At 48.3% G+C, this 23685-nt stretch overlaps 1 protein-coding gene across 2 annotated transcripts in view; it reads left to right on the top strand.

Moving 5' to 3' along the window:
- ST8SIA2 (ST8 alpha-N-acetyl-neuraminide alpha-2,8-sialyltransferase 2) overlaps positions 1–23685 on the top strand; it is a 33554-nt gene that overhangs the window by 8751 nt on the left and 1118 nt on the right. The window contains exons 2-5 of one of the 2 annotated variants that reach the window (XM_067305345.1): positions 7435–7497; positions 9675–9803; positions 10494–10655; positions 14159–14452. In XM_067305345.1, the coding sequence (XP_067161446.1) occupies positions 7435–7497; positions 9675–9803; positions 10494–10655; positions 14159–14452 (648 nt within the window). Of the gene's footprint in view, positions 1–7434; positions 7498–9674; positions 9804–10397; positions 10656–14158; positions 14453–23685 lie in introns of both variants that reach the window. The other variant, XM_067305344.1, reaches the window with a different exon arrangement.

Here is a 23685-nt window from a genome sequence, read left to right as displayed (position 1 = left end):
CGTTGCCTCCTTGTCCTTTCAACTTTGGAGCTGTGACTTTCATGCTGATTCTTCAGTGGTTTTGTCACAAGCGTTTCAGCCTAATTGGCTTAATCCCTATTAAGAAATAGGCACCTCTGTTTTGCAAACTCGTATGTCTTGATGCCTGTGTCCTCCATGTACGCTCGCTATTACACGCAGTGGTTTGCAGGAAGGCAGAAATCGGGGCCAAGCTCTGCCGCCAGTTACACAGGAGTTAATGTGGAGCCGCCTCATCACAGTTACCATCTGGCAGGTAGGGCTGTGTCGCTGCCGAGTGCCTCCAACCTTCCCGTGTTGTTGTGGCCAAAGGGAAGAAGCCCGTGGGGAGGGTGGTGTGACGGAGGTGGGATTGGGGCAAGGGAGGAAGCAACCGAATTAGTGAGGCTGGTTTGCATAAGACTGACAGATCTGTGTTTCTCTGTAATGGGTAACAGCAGCTGCTGTGAACAGCAGAGAGGCCATCAGCTAGCGCTTTTACACCGAGACTCCCAGGACTTCTGTACGAAGTTACACCCCCGGCTTGGCTGCACGAGCACTGCCCCTGTGGCTTGCTCTCCTGACGCTGCACCAGGCTCACAGCATGGGCAAGGAAATTTCCCTGAAATCCACAGTCTCTAAAATTTGGTTGTATGACTTGATAGAAAGAATGAAACTTGGAGCTCTAAAAATAGTACCTGATATTTAGGAAGTTTTTGACACCCAGGCTGCCAAGCTGTGACAATATGAACAAGCGAGATTTTAAACACATGGAAGTGAGATTTCAAATGTCTCATCAAGACGTACTGTAGGATCTTTCATCCTAACGCAGAAATGCTTTAAAAATCCCTTCCAAATTAATCCCTAAAGAGGGAATCTTGCTTGCCAGGAGAGCGCGAGTTGGTAGGACTGCCCGATGGCCAACACCTCTCGTAATCGCAATTTCTTTCATGCTCAGTGATGAAAGTCTCAGAAGCAACTGTTGAAATGTCACGGGGAATAATCTGCAAATATCAAATGTCCTGGCTCCTCCCGGTGTGTTATGAAATGGGATACAGGACGGTGAGCAGAGCAATGAATCTGAGCGCTGCATTTCTGGGATGCTGGGAAGGCTGGCATTAGGGGGGCATGCGGTGTTACATGCAAGTATCTGACCTCCAGGTCCAAAAAGGTATCTCTGCTCCCATCACTCCTCTTCTAACTTTGGGTTTTGTTTCTCATGTGAGTTGGCCGAGTGCTTGTGGGGCTAATCAGGGTGCTGACAGCCTGGCGCACCGCTGGCAGCGCTCAGCAGGCTTTCCTCCCGCAGCTCTGCACGTCGTCCTCCGCAGCCTGGCCGCTGGTGCCTGCGGTTGTCCCCAGCCTGGGCCCTGCACGGCATGCATGCCTCAGGACAGGGAAGAGCGCATGAGTTCGGCTCGCAATGTGGTGCTGTTTCCTCTCTCTTTAATGAAACGAGCCAAAGCCCCAAGGCTGGGGATGGTGAGAGAGAATGCCACTGAAGCATTTCCTCTCATATTTAGTTTCTTCTGTGATGTTAGACCATTTTATGGCTACAGATGGGCTTTGACACAAACTCCTTGGAAATCTAACAAGTGTCTATGAGAAGTCTGCAAGGTGACTTGCTGATGAACGGGACAGGGTCCCATCTTTTTAGTGAGACCCCAATGTACCGATGGAAAGCCAGGCTATGGTCCCCTGGGAATCCTGATTTCAAACCTCTTGAGCTTGGTTCCTGGTCCATTTGGGCTGCTAGGGCCCATTTGCTTCTCCTTCCTAAAGGACTGCTTGGAATAGCAGCACTTGGAAGCAAATTATTTCCCTTTCATAGAGAACCTGGAAATGTGGCAATTTCCTTCCAAAGCACTGAAATAGGGTTGGCTACCCTGTGTAACTATTCTGCATATCTCAGCACAAACCTTGAATTTCAGAGGGGAAGAGGGATGATAGAAACCTGTATCCTGATCCAAATTTCACAGTGCTGGCCTCAGTGAATCCTGACCTCAAAGGCCTCTTTGAGGACTAAGGGAGCAGCGTGGCTTAGCTTAATGACTATGCTGCCCTTAGTCAGCAAAATGAAGTCAGTCACTTAATAGCATGGTCAGTGCATCCAAGCCCGTCCATAACAAGGCAGCATTCAGGTGCGGGCTGGTTCCTGATTTTGCAAGGTATGGCTTATGATGGTGAATGCATGTGGGATTATATATCATTGTAAGCATAAGCAGGAGCAAAAATGTGTATCAAGTTTCAGAGGAAGGGGGTTATCTGTATTTCATTTTAGGTGACTGGGCAGCTCATCCCTTTCCCCAAAACTCATTTAGTTGCAATGACTGGGTCTACCTTGCCGTGAAGCAGTGTCCTTCAGAGGGACTGTAAACACACCATGCTCTGCATTTCCCGCATCCCCTACATACACAGCTGTCTCAGAGACAGCCAGTGCATTGAGAGAGCAGTGATTTTGGGAGAGCGGTCCCTGGCTGGGCCTGGCATCATGCTTGTGTGCTCTTCAGATAGAAAATACTTATTCTGGTCTTGAGGACAACATCAGAGCAGTGCTTAAAAAGCAAAATAAACATAGTTGATTTTTTTTTATAGAAATAGACTGTCTTATGGGTACAGGCTGCAACTATTCCAGGAGACCAATGGCTGTATGTGTTTTCCAGGCCAGTGAGACCTTTTCAGATCAATTTGCATGGCCTCCCCATTGTATGTCCTACTCTCGCACCCACCAAGAGGGTATTTGCACCTCAGCAAGTGAACAGCACTTTCACAGTGACAGGTCTGTTATAAGCCAATAGTGCCAGTTCCTATCCTGGCTTGTGAGGCTTTCATTTTTGGTGGTATGGGCCAAGCCACTTAACCCCCACTGTCTCAGCCATAAAACAAGGATAATAAAACGTACCTACCTCACAAGAACGTTGTGAAACTTAATTAGTAGGTGTTAATCATTTGAACTCCTCAGATAAAATTGTGACACTCTGAACTCTCTTTCTGAGGAATTCAAATGAATAAATTTAGTTTAACAATCCCCCAATGGATTGTGTAGCTGTTATTATCTCTATTTTATGGAGTGGAGGAGGGAAAAGAGGAGAGCCTAGGTAACATGCCTTGCCCAAGGTCAGGCAGGCCGTCTCTGGCAGGGGGTTTGTTCTACCAGAAATGGGCTCTACAAATGCTGCAAAATGGGCTGTCAGATACAGCTGAAATTTTCAGCTAGCTTATTTGTACCACTCATGCTTTTTGTGTCCGTTTCCCTTATGTATTCTCTGCCACAAATGCTTGGGAGAAGCAGGAATTGGAGGTGGATATTGTAAAATATCCATGGCAAACACGAATTTGTAATCCGGAGAATATGGATGCGTAAAACCTGCTCTTAGAGTTCCACTCACCCAAAGAGGCTGTGTGACCTGCTTGTTCAGGCAAAGCAGCTTTGATTTCATGTGTCAAAATTGCTCATAGCAAAACCAAACTGGACCTAGCAACAATTAAGAGATTCATTTAAGAAGTGGGTAACAATGGAGAGGGGACCAAAAACCCTAAACAGCCCATTCACTGTTTGTGAATGAAAAAGTCTTCACATAACTGATTTGTCATAAATTATTCATTCAAGAGAATTTGGATCCACACCGCAAGATAATTTTGCTTTCTTTTCTGTCTGATATATGAATCAGTGCCATTTTACATCTGAGTACAGAATTTTTTCACCTATATAATATCTTAGATAGTCCAAATTCACCCTGAAAATCTCAAAGCAAAAATAAGAAAGGCTGGCATAAGCCAGTAATATTGCATTAGCACGTATAGTTGTGACTTATCACTGGAAAACATCCCAACAGAAGTCAAAAGAAGAGTGTTTTGTAAATAATGAGATTAGGAAGCAGGTTGGCACTTTATGGGGCTGGCTATACAATCAGACTGATAACAACTAGATTAATAAGGCAATTCAATCTAAACATCATGTAGCACTAGGAAGCTTTTCAAAATCAATGCCTATCCGTGCAATTTTAATCAAGGTTGGTCTTTGCCTTTTGATACCAAGAGATGTGAAACTGTAGGTCAGCAGAGGTAAAATAAAATGGATTGACTTTTTTTTTTTAAACTGTTCCTCTTAATTAGTGCCTTGCATTTCTTAATGCTTTCCTCTTCTGAGGCAGCAGAAAAGAGGTGGTATGGGGATATTTGTTTGCCTGTGTTGGTAAATGCAAGTATGGCAGTCTTTGGAAAATATCGTGCCTGGTTAAACTACAAGTATTTTGCACAACAGGTTTGCCTGACCAGTACCCACTGGAGGCTGAGCAAGGTGGTGCCTGACAGGGCAGTATACCCCAAGGTATCATATTTACAGTACACGTTGTCTTCGGCTTACAACGAGAGATTGTAGTAGAGGTGTCCAAAAGCGGCAGTGTGAGATGGAAAGGGCCAAAGGCCGATGGTTAGGACGTCACAGGAGCATTTTAGGATTCACTAGATCAGCTGAGACCTTCAGCCAAGCATCATGTCCCAGCTACAGGCAATATCTGTGACTCAGAGACAGGCTGAGAAAGCCGTGACACCAGCTTGGCACAGGGAGCAGTTGCCATGCCAGCATCTCAGATGCCTGCTGGGAACATCCTCATCCTCTGTGCCAGACGCTGGCCTGCAGCGGTGGCTGTCACCAGTGTCACCTCACTGGGGTCTTGCTGGGTCAGAGGGACTGTGTGGGAGGGAAGGGAGGATGGCGTTGGAGCTGTGGGCAGATAAATGTTTACTTGAATACCTTGTGTGGCCCTTTTTGACCTTCTTTTGAGACAACACCAAGCTGGAGGCAGATGTTGGTGGGAGAGTATCTCTGCGGCCTCCCTGCATGGGCTTGGTGCCTTCCAGGTTTGCTTGCCGCCAGATTTGTGAGTGTTGGATCCACGCTCACAAGGAAAGGTTATGAATATTGGTGCAATGGGTGTGGGCATGAGTTAAATGAGCAAGAAGGATCTGTGGGCAGGGCTGTGGTTCGCACTCCCGCCGGTCAGTAGCCACTCTGTCCTGAAGTATCTGGGTCCTTCCCACTGGAGAGGCATCTCCACACAGCTGATGGGGGATAGGCCATGAAAAGAAACACTGATCTCTCTGACCGTATGTGATCATTGTAATCCTCTTGCTGCAGAGGTGCTTCGAGTGCCTGAAAAGTGGAATAAAGTCCCGCTTTGTCGCTGGGAATATCTCTTGCCTAGGCTAGGGGAATAGCAAAGCAGGTGAACTCAGTGCCATGGCACCAGTCACGGGCTGGGAGCACTGGCTAGCCACGTCCTGCTTTCTTCTCCGCTGATGAGCTGTCCCCTCCACGCTCATATAGGACAGCTATTTCACACTGTAATAGGGCAAAGATCTAATAAATACCCACCCAGTGAGGAAGGCAGTATTTCCCTGCCCTCTTGGGCAGCTGGACGGGATGCTAGCATTAAGTGCCAGCTCTGCAGGTAAAACCTAGGCTGCCCATGACAGCGCGTCCTGCTCCATTTGCATTACAGTATTTTGAAAACTTTTTGCTTTTGCAGTGGAACAAAAAAGATGCCCCTTGATGGGCTGCTCGGCTCTGCTACCTGCCAGCAGGGGATCAAGGCAGCCTGCCTCCTTTCTCCATAGCCTCCAGAAACAGAGAGTGCTGAGAGATTTGCTCTGAACAGCAGCTGGACTTGTCTTCATCACATTCAACATCACCAGCCCCTGAAACTAGAGAGACATGCACAGACCTGTCGCCTGGGGCATGTAAAGCTAGATTGGATAAATACATTTGAATAATATGTTGTGATGCCTAGGATCAGTCCTGCCATAGCCACAAAACATGGACGAGGTGGGACCTAACAGGTCTTCTCCACTTCTTCATTTCTGTGATTTTTCCTTTCACAGAGATAGTGAACCAGCACTTATTCAAGGAGCGTCATTTCTTTTTCTAAGCCCTTAATCCAGTCCCTATCTGTCTCACAGCAAGTGTGAAGGAGTGTGAATCCCATTTGGAAGGCTCCTTCAGAGATGTGTTTGAAAGGATGCGTGGTTTGCACACTAATCTAGCCAGCTCCCACACCCTGCAGCGAGCCCCATTAAAGCAGAGGCTTGTTAAATGCCGGTAGGCTTTAGGAATAAGCTAGTTCTGCTGTTCCCTTGATACACCAAAAAATGAAGCAGCGCACTGACTCTCAGGTTTGTCACAGGAATGAAGACACTGTTGGAGGAGAAATCTCTCTAACCTGGCAGTAGATGGTCTCCCACAGGAGTCAGGGAAAGGAGAACCATCACAGGGCCCAAAGCAGTGTTTCCAAGGGTTTGATGTTACGAGCTCAGACTAACTGGAATTTGCATCACATCGCCCAAGTCTGAAAATCTTTTTTGATGGTACCGAATGTCCACACACTCTATTTCTTTTTGTTTACGGTTCATGCATTTGGGATATTTCAGGACTGGTAGAAAAACAGGCCCCTGAGATACATTTTCATTAAAGTATATATTTTCAGATAACAATATTTCTGCTGGAAAAGAATTCATTTCTCTTGATGAGCATGTTCATTCGGGTATCTGTACAATGGAGGCAATAAAACAGAGCAATGAGAATGCTGGCTGTTAAAATGTGTCCAATTAGGAGCCCAACTCCCACTGAATGTCACCAGAAACGGAGACTGATTCTTTGTGACCCCTTTTGAAAATAGCAGGCTAAACCAAAAATGGGCTCTACAACCAACTAGATGCAGACCAATACTTGCATTTATTTTTCTTTTAACTGAGAGTTGGCAAGTCATATGAGTGGCACTGGTTTCTGAAAGGGCTCGCAGGCTTGGTGGGGACTGGAACTGGGCCTGGACTGGGTGACTGGGAGCCAGGAGAAGTACACTGTGAGGACAAGGTCTCTGCAAGTCACCCAGGAGGCAGGTGGCTTGTTCTGGATAAAATGGAGATTTTGGTCGGTCTCAACTGAAAGCCCAAGCTAAAGACAGTGACAGGAATCCTGTCCAGATCGTTTAGCTCAGTCCCCACCTGAGAAGGACAGGAAAAGTCCTTTGGCAAGCTAGAGATGGTGGAGAGAGTTCTTCTACACACTGCTACCACCTGATTCCTATAAAAAAGTAGAAATGTATTTAATGCATTAATGCATAACCTGTAGGCTGCACGCTGCTTTGACGACTGGGACCAGATGTCTGTGATGGCTGGTTAGAGAGTGCAGATATTATTAATTGGGCTGGTTAGGAGTTTTTTGCTGGGATGATTTCATGGTCACAGTAGGGTACCGCTAACGAAGGATATGAAAAGCCCTTCACAGGCATTGGGACATCTCTATCCTGGATGAGGTGGAGCGACCGGTGCAGCCGTATCTCCGTTTGGAGCTCATCAGACCTGGATCTCTTGACTGGTGAACAATGCTTTGCAAAGAGGAGCTGGGTTTATAAATAATGCATTTCTTTTGTCTTGCAGGAGTTCTGGAGGCAGAGGTACAATCAGATCAGCTGTGAACAGCTTACATAGCAAATCTAATAGGTTTGTAAATTAGATTTTGTGTTCATTTGTTTTTGCTGTAAGGCAGCTATTAATCTGCTTCTCCTCTTCGGTGGATAGTGCTGTTCTTACTTAGCAAATGTATCTGTTTCTTTTCACTTCTGCTTTGCATTTTCTTAATCGTTTCTCCCCCTTCTTCCCCCAGCACAGTACAATAATCATTTGCAAATAACCAAGGATCTGCAAGTTGCTGTGATTGAGAGAATGGGGAAGAGAGAGTTACTTATTGTGAAAATAAGTCAGTGATAGAGTTGCCATTTTTGTAGTTTTACTATGTGCTATTAGAAGAGAGATAGCTTTCTTTGACATCAGAACTTTCTTTGGTTTTATCATAATTCAGTTCAGTAACATTGCTCCACTGCAGAGTAGTTTCGTGGCATCACAGCTTCATTTGGTGTCTTTCTGTGTTATTTTTACAATGATTTCATGTCATTCCAAGATTACAAAGTGATACAGTTTCAGAGCTTAGTGACACCACTCAAAAAAAGGTGATGTCATTCTGTGATGATGTCACAACACATAATCAAAACACAGAAAATGTCATGGACAAAACCAAAAAATCATAGTTGTCTGCAAGGTTTCTTTACCCTATTTCCTTTAGGATTTTTGAAACCTTATAAATAAGCTTAGCGAGACCCCAGATTAAATGGCAAAATGCAAGACTGGTAACAACCTCAACTGGCAGCCTCTGGAGAAGGTACATTAGCCCCTGGAGAAGGTACATTGTACATACGTACCCACAGGAGGACGTTGGCAGCTGGCATTTATAAATGCATTTCCTTTCTTTTCTAAAACATTATGTAGCGTGAGCCCCAAAGTGTCATCAGGAAAGCCCAAGATTGCCTGTCGGTAGTTCCTTCCCTGGGCTTACGACAAGTGTTCCTCCTATGAGCTGGAGGTTGCTTTTCAGTACGGCCTGCGGGATCTCCACCGTCCCCAGACACACCGAAGCACAGGCTGCATCCCGCAGCACCCAACCCGCCTGGGCACGGTGTCACACCAGGAACAACACCGCTGGCCCTGTCTCCCTGCTTCCTGACAACCCCTTCTCTTTCTGTCCCATCTAGCTCTTTTCCCTCCATGGGGTTTATGTGCTGCTTATAAAGCTATTTATTTACAAACCATTCCCCAGGTGGAAAAGGTCCTTTGCACTGCGGAGGGAGATTCCCTTTAGCTGACAGCAACTGCTTTGGCTGTGTATTTTTCAGAGCGCTCTGAAGTGTGAAGGTTTTTTGGGGCTGCAGACACATGCACTGCTTCTTGATGAGATGCTTGGGTATTCTCTTTGGAGGGTGGCTGGCTGAAATCAAATATTCAGAGGCTCCCTTAATTTATGCCATTTGATGTAAATTGCACTGAAGTGCTGGGGCTTATTTGCTTCCTAGAGCGGGGATTACAACCTGAGATCTCCCAGCAATCATCTCCAAACAGCAGCATGAAAGTGTCTGACTGTTCCTCATTCCCCTGATCATTGTTGGGCCTGGAGCAGACAACAGAGACAACGAAATCCTGTCCTTCTCTTCTAAAGGGGAAAAAAGTTATCAGAGAGCCAATCTCCTGCTGTTCATTAGGGGGTGCTTGTAGATGGGACCCAATCTCACAAACAGCACCCAGTAGCTCAGCTGAATTCATTCCTTCTTTGGGTGAAGTCAAGGTTTTTAACCCTGGTGAGGTTTTTAACCCACTCCGGGAGCTGCGCTGGTGGATCTGCACTGCGGTGGGTGAGTGGGACCACAGGGGAGTAGGGTGGCAGCTATTGCCTGCATATAAAAGCTGTCAGTGAATTTGGGTCTCTGTGGGGCTTTGTGGTGTTTTGTGTGCAAGTGTACATGTGCAAATCTCTCTTTGCAGAGTCTGCATGTGTTTTTGCATGCATGCATTTCCACGTCTAGATATTTAAGACTGTGTTTTATGTAAACCTGTGTCTGACTTTAAGTCTGTGTTTGTGGAAGAGAACAGGTATTTAAGGATTTGTGTGTGCTTAAGTGTAGCAGAATATGAATAGGCTTTCTTTCCTTGCTTAGGTAATAACTACAGTTTTGCTTTTCTGATGAAGTTTGAGTTCCAGCAGCCACAGCCGAAGACAGAGTGATTAGAAATGCCATTGGGATGCTAACGGATCCTGTCTCTCTCCCTCTCTCTGTCTTTCCTTTCTCTAGAGCTGAAGTAGTAATAAATGATTCTTCATCTCCAGCTGTTGTTGACAGAAGTAATGAAAGCATTAAGCACAACATTAAACCAGCCTCATCCAAATGGAGCCACAACCAGACACTCTCTTTGAAGATCAGGTACTGGTAATTACCTATAGGACAAGAGACAGATTTGGTCCTCTCCAGTGCAAGCTGGCAAATTGCCTCTGTTTATCATCTAAAGAAGTCAAGAAAGAAATAAAAGGTTTATCGCCTGCTGAGCTAGACCTCATATCTGTAAGCGATCGCTTGGAAATGAATTCCCAGCTGAACCAGCTGGCCTTGCACTAGCAAAACGAGGAGCACGAGCCCCCAGTTTCCATGACAGGTGGAGTTAGTTTGTCTGGTGGGGGGACGGAAACCCGCTGCCTGGGGGGTGAAACAGTGACCCTCGCTGACTGACAGAGACCAGCCATGCTGGCCTGCCCTGGAAAGGGGTAGATGAGGAACGGATGGGCGTTAAGATGGAGATCTTTTACCAGCCTGCATTGGGAGGGGATATTTGCACATTCCTGCAGGGAATAGGCTCCCAGAGGCCATTCCTGGGCTTTGGTCCACTTTGCAATCAGCCTCTCCACTGCCAAGCTAGGGAGCAAGGAGAGGCAGGAGGAAAGAGTTCATCTTTTGTAGAGGCCACGTCATGAATTATCTCTGAACCCGACCTGAAGGGGCTGTTTTCATTCCTGTCCTCAGGAAACAAATCCTGAAGTTCCTGGATGCAGAGAAGGACATTTCGGTGCTGAAGGGGACGCTGAAGCCTGGGGACGTCATCCACTATGTCTTTGACAGGGACAGCACCATGAACGTCTCCCAGAACCTCTACGAGCTGCTGCCCCGCACGTCGCCCCTGAAGGGCAAGCAGTTCCCGACCTGCGCCATCGTGGGCAACTCGGGGGTCCTGCTCCACAGCAGCTGCGGCCCTGAGATCGACGCACACAGCTTCGTGATAAGGTAGGGGCCGTGTCCTGCCACCCGACGGGGCTGCCATGGGCCCTCGCGAAGGGCACAGACCGCTGCGGACACGCGCCGCCGCTCGCGGGCCTTCAAGCACGGTGTGAGATTTTTGTTCTGCCCTTGCTCACATGTCTGTTGTCATTGCTCATTGCAAGGCTGGGAGCCACGTCAGGGAACAGCGTACGAGCCTGAAAAGTGGGTGTTTTGTAGGGGTCAGAGAGGTGGAAAGGGGCTAAAACACTGATCCACTCACCCAGCACACCTGCGAATGGGGCCTGGAGGACAGTCTGACCTGGCTCAGCATTGAAGCCCCCTCCCCACACATATGAAGTCCACCCATGCCAACTCTTCCACCCCCACCCACCACAAAGTGCTCCCAGTGTCCCTGCAAATGCGCTTGTCCTTGCAAAGGTCTTTTCACAGCGCATCGTTAGCCCCCCAAGGCTTCGTTACCTGCCAGCTCCCCCCAGGCCACAAGCACTCCCTCTGTTTTCCTACATACTTGCCCTCCAGCAAACTAACCCTGTCCTGGACTCTCCCATGGACTCAAGCTCAGCTCTTCCCCGCGTCGCCTCTGCATCCCCAGGAGCATCGGGAGCCCCACGCGTCGCCCTGGCACCGCGCTCGCTGCGCTCTCCAGCCTAACGCTCCCCGCAATTGCTTGGCTCCTCGGGCCAACGCTCCCGCAAACACGCTGCCGGAGCCTGTCCTCCTCCTGGGCACGTGCCAAATTCACCAGGGAAGACGCTTAAAGTAGAGAGGAGGAGCGTACCTGCCCTCCCGTCCCCGACGCCCGTGTAAATCTGTTAGCTGAGGGGCTGGAGGAGGCGGCTGATGATTTATGTATGTGCAGACATTTGCGTTCTGGCAAGTCTATTACGAAGACAGCCCAATCCATCAGGCTCACGAACGCAGTCCCCTGTGTGACGTGTGAATGAGGATAATATCACCTCTGTCCTCTGGTCAAACCCAACTCTTCCAGCCTGCCTGGCTGTTAGCAGCTCCGTCCAGCCCTTCGGGGATGGTTCCCTTATAGTATGCATCGTTAAGTATAACAACAGCGAATAAGGGAAAAAGTAGCTTATTGCGGTTCTGGCAAAGTCCTGTCTTCGCGTTAGGCAGCAAAGTCCCAGGAAAAAAGCTTTACTTGGTGTAACACAGGATGGGAGTGGAGTTTTGAGTGACTTCTCCCTAGCCATGTATACTAGTGCATATGTTAGCATGCCTGCGCTCTTTCCAGCGTAGATTATCTGACCCTCCACTTGAAACTGCATCTACCTGAGGAAGGTTTGCTCTGTGCAACCTTTTCAGCAGGGCTGGTAATGACCAGTGATGGCTTTTGTGTCCCAGGATACCTCTTTGCTCTTCAGATCCGCTGTTTATTTTCAGTGATTTTACTCATGCAGCGAAGATTAGAAAGGCTCCAGGGTGCCATGTGTCAGTAGGTGGATATTCTTTACACCATTCCCTTAGCTTCCCCATCTGTAAACGGGCAGAATAGCAGTAATGGCTGATTATCAAGACAGTTGGTTAGGATGCAATCCTACTTGTTAAATACCACTTGTGAAACACCACAGGAAAGCACGCAGTGTACAAACATGCAAGTACCCTTTTTAACACACTGCTGGAGCATCTCTCTGCAGCCTCGTATCAGCTGTTCACAATACGCCCTGCTCCCAGCCCCAGCTGCACGGCTCAGCCATGGCTTGACATAATTACTTGCCCCTCAATCAGCCAGAGAAAGAAACAGTGCCTCGCATCCCCCCTTGAGGAGCAGTAGGAAACCATCCTATAATGAGGGCGATTTGTTGGCAATTTCTGCTGAAGCCCCCTCAGCTTTTCGTCCCCCGCTGGGCCAGCCTGTGGCAGGAACCCCACGTGGCACGAGAGCTCGCAGCCCAGGGGCAGGCAGAGCGCTCCCGGGGGGAGCGTGCGTGCTCGCATGCGTATCCACATGCACAGCCGAGAGGAGGCACCAATTAAAACCACAGAAAGAGATTTTTGAAGGTCACAGTCTCCAAACAGCCCAACCCCATGGAGACCACAATCACTGATAGCCTCCTGCTGGTATCATTACCGCTGCTGGTGCCGCAGGGTCTGCTGTTAGCCGACAGTCACCTGGAGGGGGAAAAAGGGACTTAGGGTAATATTACCCCAGCAGAGCTAAAATTAAGGACTGCAGGAGCTGCATTGTCACTCCTGGAGAGAAAGGAGGCAGTACTCTCACCAGATGTCTCTAGTCCTTCCAATTTTAGCAGCTCTCTGCGTGTTGCAGAGCAGCCACGGACCTGCTGCAGATAGGCAGAGGCCCTCGGCTCGCACACGGGGCCCTAGACCTGTCCCCTGTTTTCAGTCTGATTCAGCTGCGGCAATTGGGAACCTGCTAAAAGAAGCAACTGGGGCCTGCCTGTGTTTCAGCTGGTGTCACCTTCCTGAAGCACCCTTGTGCATCCGGTGGAGGTTTCTGCTGACCCTCTGCACTGTGTGTGACACCCAGGCCACCCGGGTGAACAAGGGGGCTCTAAGTCTAACCCCACAGCGCCTGACATCCTGCTGCTCCGAGGCACACGTAGACATTTACAGTGGCAAGCATCTTCCTTGTCTGGGAAAAGCCATTTCATTTCAGATCTGCTGGGGCAGCAAACATAGGAGGTTTGTTGCAATGTGTTATTTTTTAACTCTGCACCAGTAGAGATACAGATCCATACAAACCCACCCACTACACACCAAAATTACATATTTTATAAGTACTGCCCCAGAGACATACACATGCATATGCTGGCACATTGAGGAGGGATGACCTTATATTAATATGGCTCATCGTTACCAAGTCAGAGCCCCTCTAATTCACTGCAAAGACTTCTCTCCTTTCCTCCCTCATGATCACTGCCCCTGTTTGTAGTGCCCCCATTGAAGAGACCATGCATGAAGCACCTTTTCTGGAACAAAGCCTGAGCTCCCTGGATGTCTTTGCTGTGCATTTGCCCAAGGAGTGATAATCAAAAGGTATTTTGTGTTGATGAAACAATGGCTATTGCTAGTAGTTTTCTACTTCCATCCTAGTGATTTTATGGACACTACAGATGTTCATGGTGGTTCTGGGCTGTCATTGACCCTATGTAGAGAGCCCATGGCCTAAGGGACTAACTGCAGCTCCGGGAGTGCTTAACCGAGCAGATCAGCCCAGGTCTAAATTCACTCTCAAGCTCAGCCATCCGTACAGTCCATGTGTGAGCTGTGCTTAGGTTGGAGACAGCACACAGCTAGGTGATGGCTGCCCAGTGAGGAGATGAGCCTGGCACCAGCTGCAGTGAGCCGTGGGAGGACGTGGAGGAGATCTCTCCCAGCTGCTGCTCTGTAGCTATGCAGAGGTGTCAGTGTCCAAGCAAATGGACACATACCTTTCACCAGCCCCAGCTTTTGGCATCAAATACCCCTAACATTTTTATTGCCCTCTCTGAAGTCTATTTTAAAGGGCTATTCAGTGTTTCCCCTTGCAGGTGCAATCTGGCCCCTGTCCAGGAGTACTCACAGGACGTGGGCATGAAGACAGACCTGGTGACTATGAACCCTTCGGTCATCCAGCGGGCCTTCGAGGATCTGGTGAATGAGACCTGGCGGGAGAAGCTGCTGCAGCGCCTCCACAGCCTCAACGGCAGCATCCTCTGGATCCCAGCCTTCATGGCCAAGGGGGGCAAGGAGCGAGTGGAGTGGGTGAACGAGCTCATCCTGAAACACCACATCAATGTCAGGACTGCCTACCCCTCATTGCGCCTGCTGCACGCTGTCCGAGGGTGAGAGCATTTCTGATATGCTCATAGCCAGGATTTCACAAGCTTCTTGAGCAAGAAAGCAAGGGGGTCGTGCTGGAGGCAAATGCCATGAGCTGTTTCTTTCTGCAGCCCGTGAGGAAGGCTCCATGGGCAAAGGCTGGTCCCTGGATGAGAACCGGAGACTACCTTGCAAACAAGGGCTGCTAGCGTGAGGTCTTTTAGCCATGAAATATAGTGAGCTAGTAAACCTTTCACTAATGTTCCCAGCTCCTAAGTCTGTCAATGCTTTGTTGGCTGTAAGCCTGGATTTCAGACCATGACAACTCCCAGACCCACGGTTAAGGCTTTCCTTGGAGGAATCTGTGTGTGCTGGTTAGCTGAGCTAGTGACAAAGTTTGTCACCTTGTGTTTGAGTCATGCACGCAGGTCGCACGCAGCTTCCCACGTCAGCAAGTTCTTTGCAGCCTGGACAGCTCAGCAGTGGCAGAGGAGTGTTGGCTAGTAGCCTGTGTGCTACCACAGTGCTAATTACACTGCTAATCTGCCCAGGCAGGGAGGGGACTGACAGGTACACTCAGGCACTGGTCCTTCTAATCAGGTAAATAGATTCAGGCGTGCTAGGTGGATTTTTTGGGAGGGGAAGAGGGAGTCTTTCTGCTTTGTCATTGCGATGGCAGGTGTGCGGGAGGCCCATGTGTGGTGGGGCAGAGGGGAGGGTACTGGGGAGATTATAAAGGAATGAGAGCTGCAGGGATAAGACTTTGATGTACGTGGATTGGGGATGAGGTAGTATCTTGCTTTATTTCTCTGGGGAGTAAGTCATGATTAATTAGGCAATTAGGGAGTTGGTAGGGTGGGGGGGGACTTAGTCTGGAGATGGCTAAGCAGCAGCCCCTTTGTCGCCATCGTTTTCTTCTCTGATCTTGGCTAGACCCTGTTGCTCTCTTCTGGGATGGGGATTCGTTCATGCATCTGGTGTTCCCACCTCTGAGCCTCAGCCTTAATGTTTCTCGGTTACTTTGAGGATTTCTTCCCCCTACGCACCTCCTAGCCTGAGCTTTTCTCAGGGGTTGGTCCAAGCTGTGTGTTGCTCTGTCCCAGCCCAGGCTACGTGTCTGTGCAGGAGATGGGCACAGGACAGATCCTGGCAATGTGTTTAGGGCTGTTTCCCACCCAAGCGAGGGGAAGGGGTGGCTTGGGGGGAGCCGTGGGAAGGCAGCCACCTGAGCGGGCTGGGAGGGAACAGAGGGCTCCAGTGCTGAGGTGAATCACAGGCAGAAAAGTAACGGATGGCAATAGCTGTGTCCTCCCGTTGTGTTTGAGAGTTCCCCGGGCCTGCAAGGCATATTACGGAAATCACTGGCTTTGGGATAAAAAGAGGGAAGGAACTGATCCCACAGCTTGTACAAGGGAGAAAAAAACCCCCTAAATTCTGAGCTATTTCTAGCTGTAATTGACTTACTTTCATCTGTCAAAATAAAATTAAGCTTTTGTAATAAGCCCTTTAAATCAACAGGCTGCTAATCCTGTGCTGGCAACAATTTGGAGTGCCAAAAACTTCCTGCAGAAAGCTTTGCAGAGGGATTGGCAAGGGCTGGGCACTGTTTTTCCTGAGGAAGGAGAGGAGGCTTCCTCTAGCAGTTCAGCAGTAGAGCTTAACCTCCAATTTGTGGCACCTTCCTGGCCCTCCTGTGTTGCTGAAAGGACTGTGGGCAACACTGCAGTCCAGTTGAGTCTTTGGCATGAAAACAAGCCAAATGGAGGCTCACCTGGCCTCGATGGGGGCTGGCTGGCACAGGGTTTCTCCCTCGTGCGGCTCCCGCAGGGTGGTACTGGAGCCTCCAGCAGCCATTGCTGGCAATGCTGTCTGTCCATGGGGGAATGCGGGGCTTCAGTGCTGTCTCTCCATGCGTGGGGTGATGCACCACTGTCCATCGTGACTCAGAGCAGTGTCTTCCTTTTGCACATGTTAATAACAACGGAGGGTCTAATGGGGTCATATGCAAAGAACAGATCTCTTGCTCGGGCTTCTGCGAGGCCACTGGCGCCCAGAGGGAAGCAATCAGTCAGGCCAGCAAGCGAGCGAAACCAGCCCGTGTTGATGGGTGTCCAGGATGCAGGTGGTGGTGCACAGTGCAGTGCTGGTGCATGGTTGGACACTGGCTGATGCTGATCACAGACACCAAGTACCTGGTTGAGCCACTGCTGAGGCCTCTGGTCCTGTTCTTTGGGCTAGTTGCCATGCTTTGGGGCCAGTGGAGTGGGGAAAGTGAGTCACGGCTGCACTGAGCAAAGCAGTGTGAGAGGAGAGAGCAAGCAGCTGGTACTGAGCAGAGAGAATTCAATTACAGCCACCGAAGCCAGCGCTAATCCTCATCAGGGGTTGCCCTCCAAGCCAAGGAAGCTACTGCCTGACCTGCTCTCCTGCTCCCTCTCTCATGTTTATCAGCCCAGCAGCAGGAGAACAAGGATGCCTACTGATTAACGATTGTTATAATTAAAACTCTGCAGCACCCTCAGATAGCCAGAACTAACAGGAGCACTTCAAAGGCCTCCCCTGGGAGCTGTGGCCTGGCCAAGGAGCTGTGCAGGAGAGCCCTGCAGGGCTGGGGGGGAGACCACATTTAACATTAACCCCTTCCCTGGTGGGGCTTCCCCAGGTTTGGGCTCTGGGAAGGATTTAACAGTGTTTCATCATCTGATGAACTGGCCACAGCCTGAGAGCTGCATGTACTGGTGCTCTTGGTGCTGGATAGGAAGTACCTACGGGTTTGTCTTGACCGTGTGCTCAGGGTAATTCATGCAATGTAGTTTGGGGTGAGGAAGGAATTTTTCCACAGGTCAAATTGACAGAAATTGCTAGGAGCTTGCTTTTTTATTCTCTGCAGTACAGTCTAATTCCTAGGATCTTCCAGGTATTTTTGCTTGATGAACTCCTTGCTGTTATAGGGATATAGGCTCTGGCAACTTCCTTCTCTCTCCTGCTGTCTCTGTGCAACACACTAGTTTGCAGCAGGTCTGCGACCTGGCGATGGATCTGAGATTTGTGAAGTGAATATGTTTTATGGCATGTCGTATGTAACAATAAATAATGCAAAAACACTCACAGAACATCCTTCTGTTCTACAGTGGGCTGCACTTGCAAAGTTGTCCCTTCCAGTCCTCTCTGGATAAAACTACCCTTGGTTTATAATCTATCCTAAGTTGATTTGGAAATAGCAAAGAAATGGGGCAAGTCTTTCAGCCAATGCACTCTTATATGTTTTAGTTATTTAAGAAGTAGTACTTTCTACAAAGACTAAGGTTATCTTAGCCAGCCTCAATTCAGCTACAAAAGCGTTGCCTTTTTGCTGCCTCCTTCAGTTCCAGTGAAACGCAATCTTGGATTCTTGACTCCTTCTTGAACCGCTATATTTATTTTGCTGCACTGGCAAAGAGCTCTGCTTTCTGCCTAGAACAGGCTGCATGTCAGTGGCAATTGAACATTTCTTCCTATAATTTGCAGGGCATCTGGGGCACTTGAAGAGTGTGCATTGCTACAATAAGTGAAAAGGATTAGTTTTTGTTGTCCTTCTCAACATCAGTTGAGACATCACCTTCCTAGCTATGAAGATGCCTTAAATGTTTGCTGATAGCCTTAGTGTTGATGATTCTGGCTAATCCGTGGAATAGGACAGATGCTCTTTTTATGCAGTTATACTCACTAGCTCCACTGTAAATGTGTTGATGGAGGAGCTCAGAAGGAAACCGTCCAAGCCATGAAATGGAATCGCTACCTCAGGCGGAGGGGAAAAGCTCTGCTCAGGTACGGAACCAGCTTTCAAAGACGGTGCTAGTGCTGTGCGTTTCTGGAGTGCGTGACTCACTTCTGAGCGAGTCTATAAAATGTCTCCTGAGCAATTCATCTGGCAAGTGGAGAGTGGAACTGAGTGTTCATCTCCCCGGCTGGAAAGCAAGCAAACCCCTTACAAGTCATCTGTTACTGCCTCCGAAAAGCCTTGTAATCCCTATTGCCAAGCAGCTTTTGTTAGAGAAATAACATGAAACGCAGGAAGCAGAGAAGAATAATTGTCTGGAGGTTTGGATACCACTCCTTGCAGAGAATTCATGAACGCGTTTTGGTTCCTTGTATAATCTAGTCTAGTGTTTTTTGCTATGTCCATCACAAGGGTCTCTTGGCAGGAACAAATTCTAATCCCATAAGACTTTATTAAGAGGCGCTTTAAAAAAAAAATCAATAAATCTTACAGCTCCTTGGCTAGGTCTCCTATTAGGCTTAACATCCACATAGCAGTGACAGTTTGTGTGCACTCTTTGTGACAGCGATCGCCGTGCTCAGAGTTTGTAGCTGGCGTAGCGCAGTGGGGCCCTGATGCCCAACGGCACCACAGGATGACGGGAGCCCCGTGCAGTCTGTGCTTGCAGACGTCCTCGGAAGTGGAGATCGGTGGGCCATAAAGTGGATTCATCTTTGCCTGTGATGTCTCCCTGGATCCTCCCACCCACACAAACCAAAGCTGCTTGTCTTCCATTTCAAAGCCCTTCACAGCCTACCCTCTTCCAGCTCATCTTTGCTCCCTCAGCACCTAGAGACAGAGCCAGCTTGGGCAGCTGTGAGACATCTCCTCCGGCTTTCGGGGCGTTACTTGTGGCTGAAGATTACTGTGTGTGGTGCTGCTGAAGTGGTGCATGCAGCCGTGGTATTTGCACACTGAAGATGCTTAATTACCAATCCAGACAGTTTGTTTCAGTTAATCAGAAAGAAGATTTAGCCTTTTTGTAAAAAGAAGGGGAGAGGCATAGCAAGAAGAGGAGAAAAAAATAGAGTAAACCTCTTCCCTGTTACTTTCCCTTTTTTTTGTTTGGAAAATGTTTACTTTGTGTGTATTAAATACTGTGTGTATTTCAAAGATAGTGCAGACCTCAAGGTCTGGATAAGGAGAGAACTACTCCTCTATGACAGGTCTTTAGTCCCTCAACATCGATTCATTTGTGCCGGGTTATTTAAACCAGACTCAAGCCAGGCATTACAGCTCCTGCTCTCCATACTTGGGTCATGTCTGGGTATAGATCTGGAGTTTGGGCTTTGTTCTGCCTGGAGATCAGGGCCAGCTCTGAAATCCAGGTACAGCTTTTGGAGTCTGAGTTAACAGGGATCTGAATGGGGACTTGAGTAGTTCAGGCCTGTTAATACATGTCTAATAAAGATCTGACATGTGGCACTCCGTTATTTTTTTGGAGGTAGCAGAGGAAACTACATGCACAGACAGAGTGAGATCAGCAGAAGCCGAGCAGGTGGATAGCTGGTCGCTCCCTCCACGCTGGTGTTTCGTCTCTGTTTGTACATCAGCTGGTGCGTGCAGCACGCTGTGCGGGTAACAGGGCAAGGCCTGTCCCCACGCAGCAGCACGAATCCAGCATGCCTTCAGGAGACTTGCACCTGATTCCTTGCAGCTGTGTTTTCCAGGAGTATTAATGGGAGCAGGATGTGTGTGGAAGACTGATATCATCCTTCTGCCAGTCGAGGACTAGCACCTCCAGAACAGCTTGTGTTGATATCACACTTTTATGAATAAGCTGCTTTAAAAGGGCCTGAAGTTGCATTATTTCAGCTATTCTAATTTTTATCACTAAATGATGTAGCTGATACTGCTGAATCTTGATTTCTTCATTGACCTGGGTTTATTTTACTCATTTCATCAGTGTGATGGATTTTCTGTTCATTTTTCCTGAAGTTTAACCCTTAGCAGGGGGGTACATGTTACCTTAGGATTTTCTGGATGCATCAAGAGGTGATGTGCAGTGCCAAAAAATCGACGGAAAATCGATGTTGTTGTAATTGCCACAGTGTCCTGAAACAGTTGCATTTTCTCTATTTTGGGAGGGGATTGGAGGAAATAGCACTGTGAAACCTTCTCGCACTGGCCTGAGGTCGCTGTTGAAATCTCTCTTGAAAGATACTTGCTCCGTGAGTGTCAGACAGCTACTCTGTAAGTAGAGACTAGACCACTTAGGCAGTAGTGTAAGACTCTTCAAGCTGCTCTTCTTGAAGCCGTTGTCCTTGGCTACCATCAAGTATTAGTTCAAGCAGCTGCTGGGTCCTCCGTCTAGGCTGCTTCCTTGCAAACAATGGCCTTGATGATCTGATGGAGTTTTCCATCTGTATCTATCACAATTCTGAACAAGAACTGTCTCAGACAATTTTTGCCTGATGACATTACAGTTTCTGTTCACTGCTGCATCCCACTTAGGCATCAGACCATCTCTGTAGGCTGCCTGTGCCCCTGAAGGTTTACTACAGAAGTGATACAGCACTGGCTTGTGAAGGAGGTCCACCCTTTGAGAGCGGCTCTGAGAAGGGAGCTATCAAGTTTCAGGACTGCTCTTTGCTCCTCTCTTTTAATTGCTGTCTCTTTCCATACAATGTTGCAGTTAATAGTAATGGTGATTGGTGTAGCCAATTTGAAAAATAATTACTGTCTGCTTCAAGATTATCTTTCCTCCTAATTAAAATCCCGGACCTCACATATTAAAGGTGTGCTGTTGACACAGCATCCCACGTGCACCCAGACAACCTCATTTGGATTTACAGAATTAATTAGGTTTTATTTCCATCCCCAGCTGTTCTCTCCTGAATTGGGAACGGCGCCTGCGCCAGGAATGTGGCCACTGTCTAAATTGGCTGGTGGTAGGAGAAATAAGAGGGAGTTGCTCCTGCATAACTCCCACACTTCTGTGACAAAGTAGTTCTTAAAAAGCATTTCCCAGACCTCATGTGGGGATTTCCGACCTTCACCTTGCAGGAAACAAATTGCAAACACTGTCATATGACCCAAGTTATGGTTTGGCCATCGTATGGTATTGTCATCTGTGCCAATGCCCCTGGAAGAGGCTGGAGTCAGCCACTGCCTCTGAAAGCTTCGGCTGGAGACAGGCACCTCTCCTACCTGGACCAAGTAGCTCGAGGCTCCAAGAGGTCAGACCATTTCCCCCCATCATGTCCACTGGTGTAACTAAAAGCTGCTTCTAAGCTGTGAACTAACAAAAGGCTCAAACCTTCCAAAATATGGATAATGGTTTGAAGGGTAGTTTATGATGCTGTAGGAGTGACTGTTAGCATTTTAGTGCCCTAATTCTATGTCTGCAGTAGAAGAGAATGGAAGTAAAAGAGGCAGGATTTTTATTTTATATTCTAAGAGTGTGTATTGTCATTGTAGCCTACTCCAATATTGTTGGAGTATTATGAGTGCTTGGTAGCTGCATGTGCTGAGGTATACATGCTGGGCTTGTTTTCAGATACTGATTGGACATGCTTGCTTGTCTTGGTAGGGTTGTTCATGCATGCTGGCTTGCAGAGGACAGGGTGCTTCTGTGCAGGGTACTTCTGATCACATGAATGTCATGCACAGGTATAAGGATGGTCTGTGAGAAGGTGACTGTCTCCAGCAGACAGATGCAGTGCTACCACTTCCCCATGCTCCTGGGTGAAGAAAAGGGAAATCAGAGCCAAGTTGGGATAAGCCTTCCCTCCCTACCCTGAATCCCAGGTATCTGCAAGCAGCTCTTCACTGCCAGTTCCTTCTGCGGGGGAACAAGCATGGTGGGAATTCCTGTTCTTCTGCTACTCTTTCCAGCCAGACCCTGAGTGCTGGGGCTGTAAAAGCAGATCTGTGACTGGGACATACAGCAGCGTTTTGGTTCTCTTGCCTCACTCCCTTGCACAAGTTTCACTTCATAACGCTGTCAAGGCTGTAGCGTACTATTAGAGTTTCTACATTCTCTGAACAAAACCTGGAAATTAATACTTGTGGCAGGCTAGGAGGTCACCAGTAGCTTTGTGTGCTCCACACAGCACATCTGATATGGTCAGGTCTTCTGAAGGCAGGCTAACACTAAGCAGGAAAATTGATAAAAAAGAGTTTTAAGCCTAAAGCAAAAGTGGGACAAATGCAGACATTTGTATCTTCCCCCAAAGTCAGCAGATTGATGTGGCTTGGCAGTTCTTCCAAGGTAGCTTCCCTGCTGCATGAGGATTCCCTACTTCACAGTGTTAAATGGTTGCAATAATCCACCATTTCTGTCCTCACGGTAGGGGTCTAATGCACTAACACATGAAGTAATAGAAGGAGTCTGTTTTATGGCTACCTGTAGGATAATGCTGCCTTTCACACAGCAACAAGCTTTACTGTCTTGATAGTGCAATTCATAGGGCCAGGCAAGCCCGGAAAATGCCAGTGTAGTGCCTTTGAGAAACTGCTCCTCACTGTATTTTCCCCAGTTTCTTGCTCCTCATTAATGCTGGATGCCAAGGAGATGAGTCAAGCAAGGAGGCCCTCCTCCCCAAAGTGTCATAGTTGTGCTTTGCCAAAGCTGCAGGCGCTTAGACACTGCTGCGGTGTTGGACCCCAATAAACCCTGCCGTCCCCTACCAGGGAGCAGAATCCCCTTCCTACACGTGCTCAGACAATAGCTCTGCTTCCAGAATTTGATTCACCAGAAAAGTCAATTTTTCCCTTATCTAAGTGAGAACCAGCAAGTACATTTTGTGCCTTGGTTGCTAAATTTTAATGACTTTCATGAAAAGCTAATTTGCAGGATTAAGGTTCTGATCTCCCAGGGGTTACTGCTGTCTGAAGCCCAGACCCCTCTGGAGCCCAGCTGAAAGCACTGAAAGGATAAATGAGCGGAAAGACCTGTCCTGCGGATCTGCGTGAGGAGCTGGGACCTGAGTCAGGATCCCAAACCTCTGGGTGATTTCACAGCAATACCACTCGGTCTGTTCCACTTCTTCATGCCTTTTCTCCAAAGCCTTGCCAGGGAGTGGCCCCAGGCCCTTTGAAATGCCTCTTACATATAATCCATGGACACCTACAGCAAGCAGGTCCCATGGCAAGTGTTTTAACAGGCTCCCCATGGGGGTCGGGAAGCAGGAGCCAGGCACAGCAGGCAGCACAGTGTGTGGGCAGCACTGCCTGCTGTGGGGTATCAAACGCGTGCGGGGAGGAGGCGCTGCACCCGGGGGATGTCTTCCGCCTCCCCCAGCCCTTCTCCTTTCTGATCTTGTTCCTCCAACAATGTTTTCTGCTGAGAAAACTGGATAAATTTCCCACGCAATAGAACACCAGGCACTGGAAACTTCTTATTACAAGATGTTGGTAGTACAATAGCTTTTGATGGCTGCCCAAAATATACCTGCTGGTACAAGTTCTGCCTGTGCATCACTACAGGATGCCACCTTCCTTCTTTTGGCCATC

Source organism: Apteryx mantelli, chromosome 15 (assembly GCF_036417845.1).
Source record: "Apteryx mantelli isolate bAptMan1 chromosome 15, bAptMan1.hap1, whole genome shotgun sequence".
Classification (NCBI taxonomy): domain Eukaryota; kingdom Metazoa; phylum Chordata; class Aves; order Apterygiformes; family Apterygidae; genus Apteryx; species Apteryx mantelli.
The sequence above is the reverse complement of the archived record's forward strand: the minus strand, read 5'-3'. Positions and strand labels throughout refer to the sequence as shown.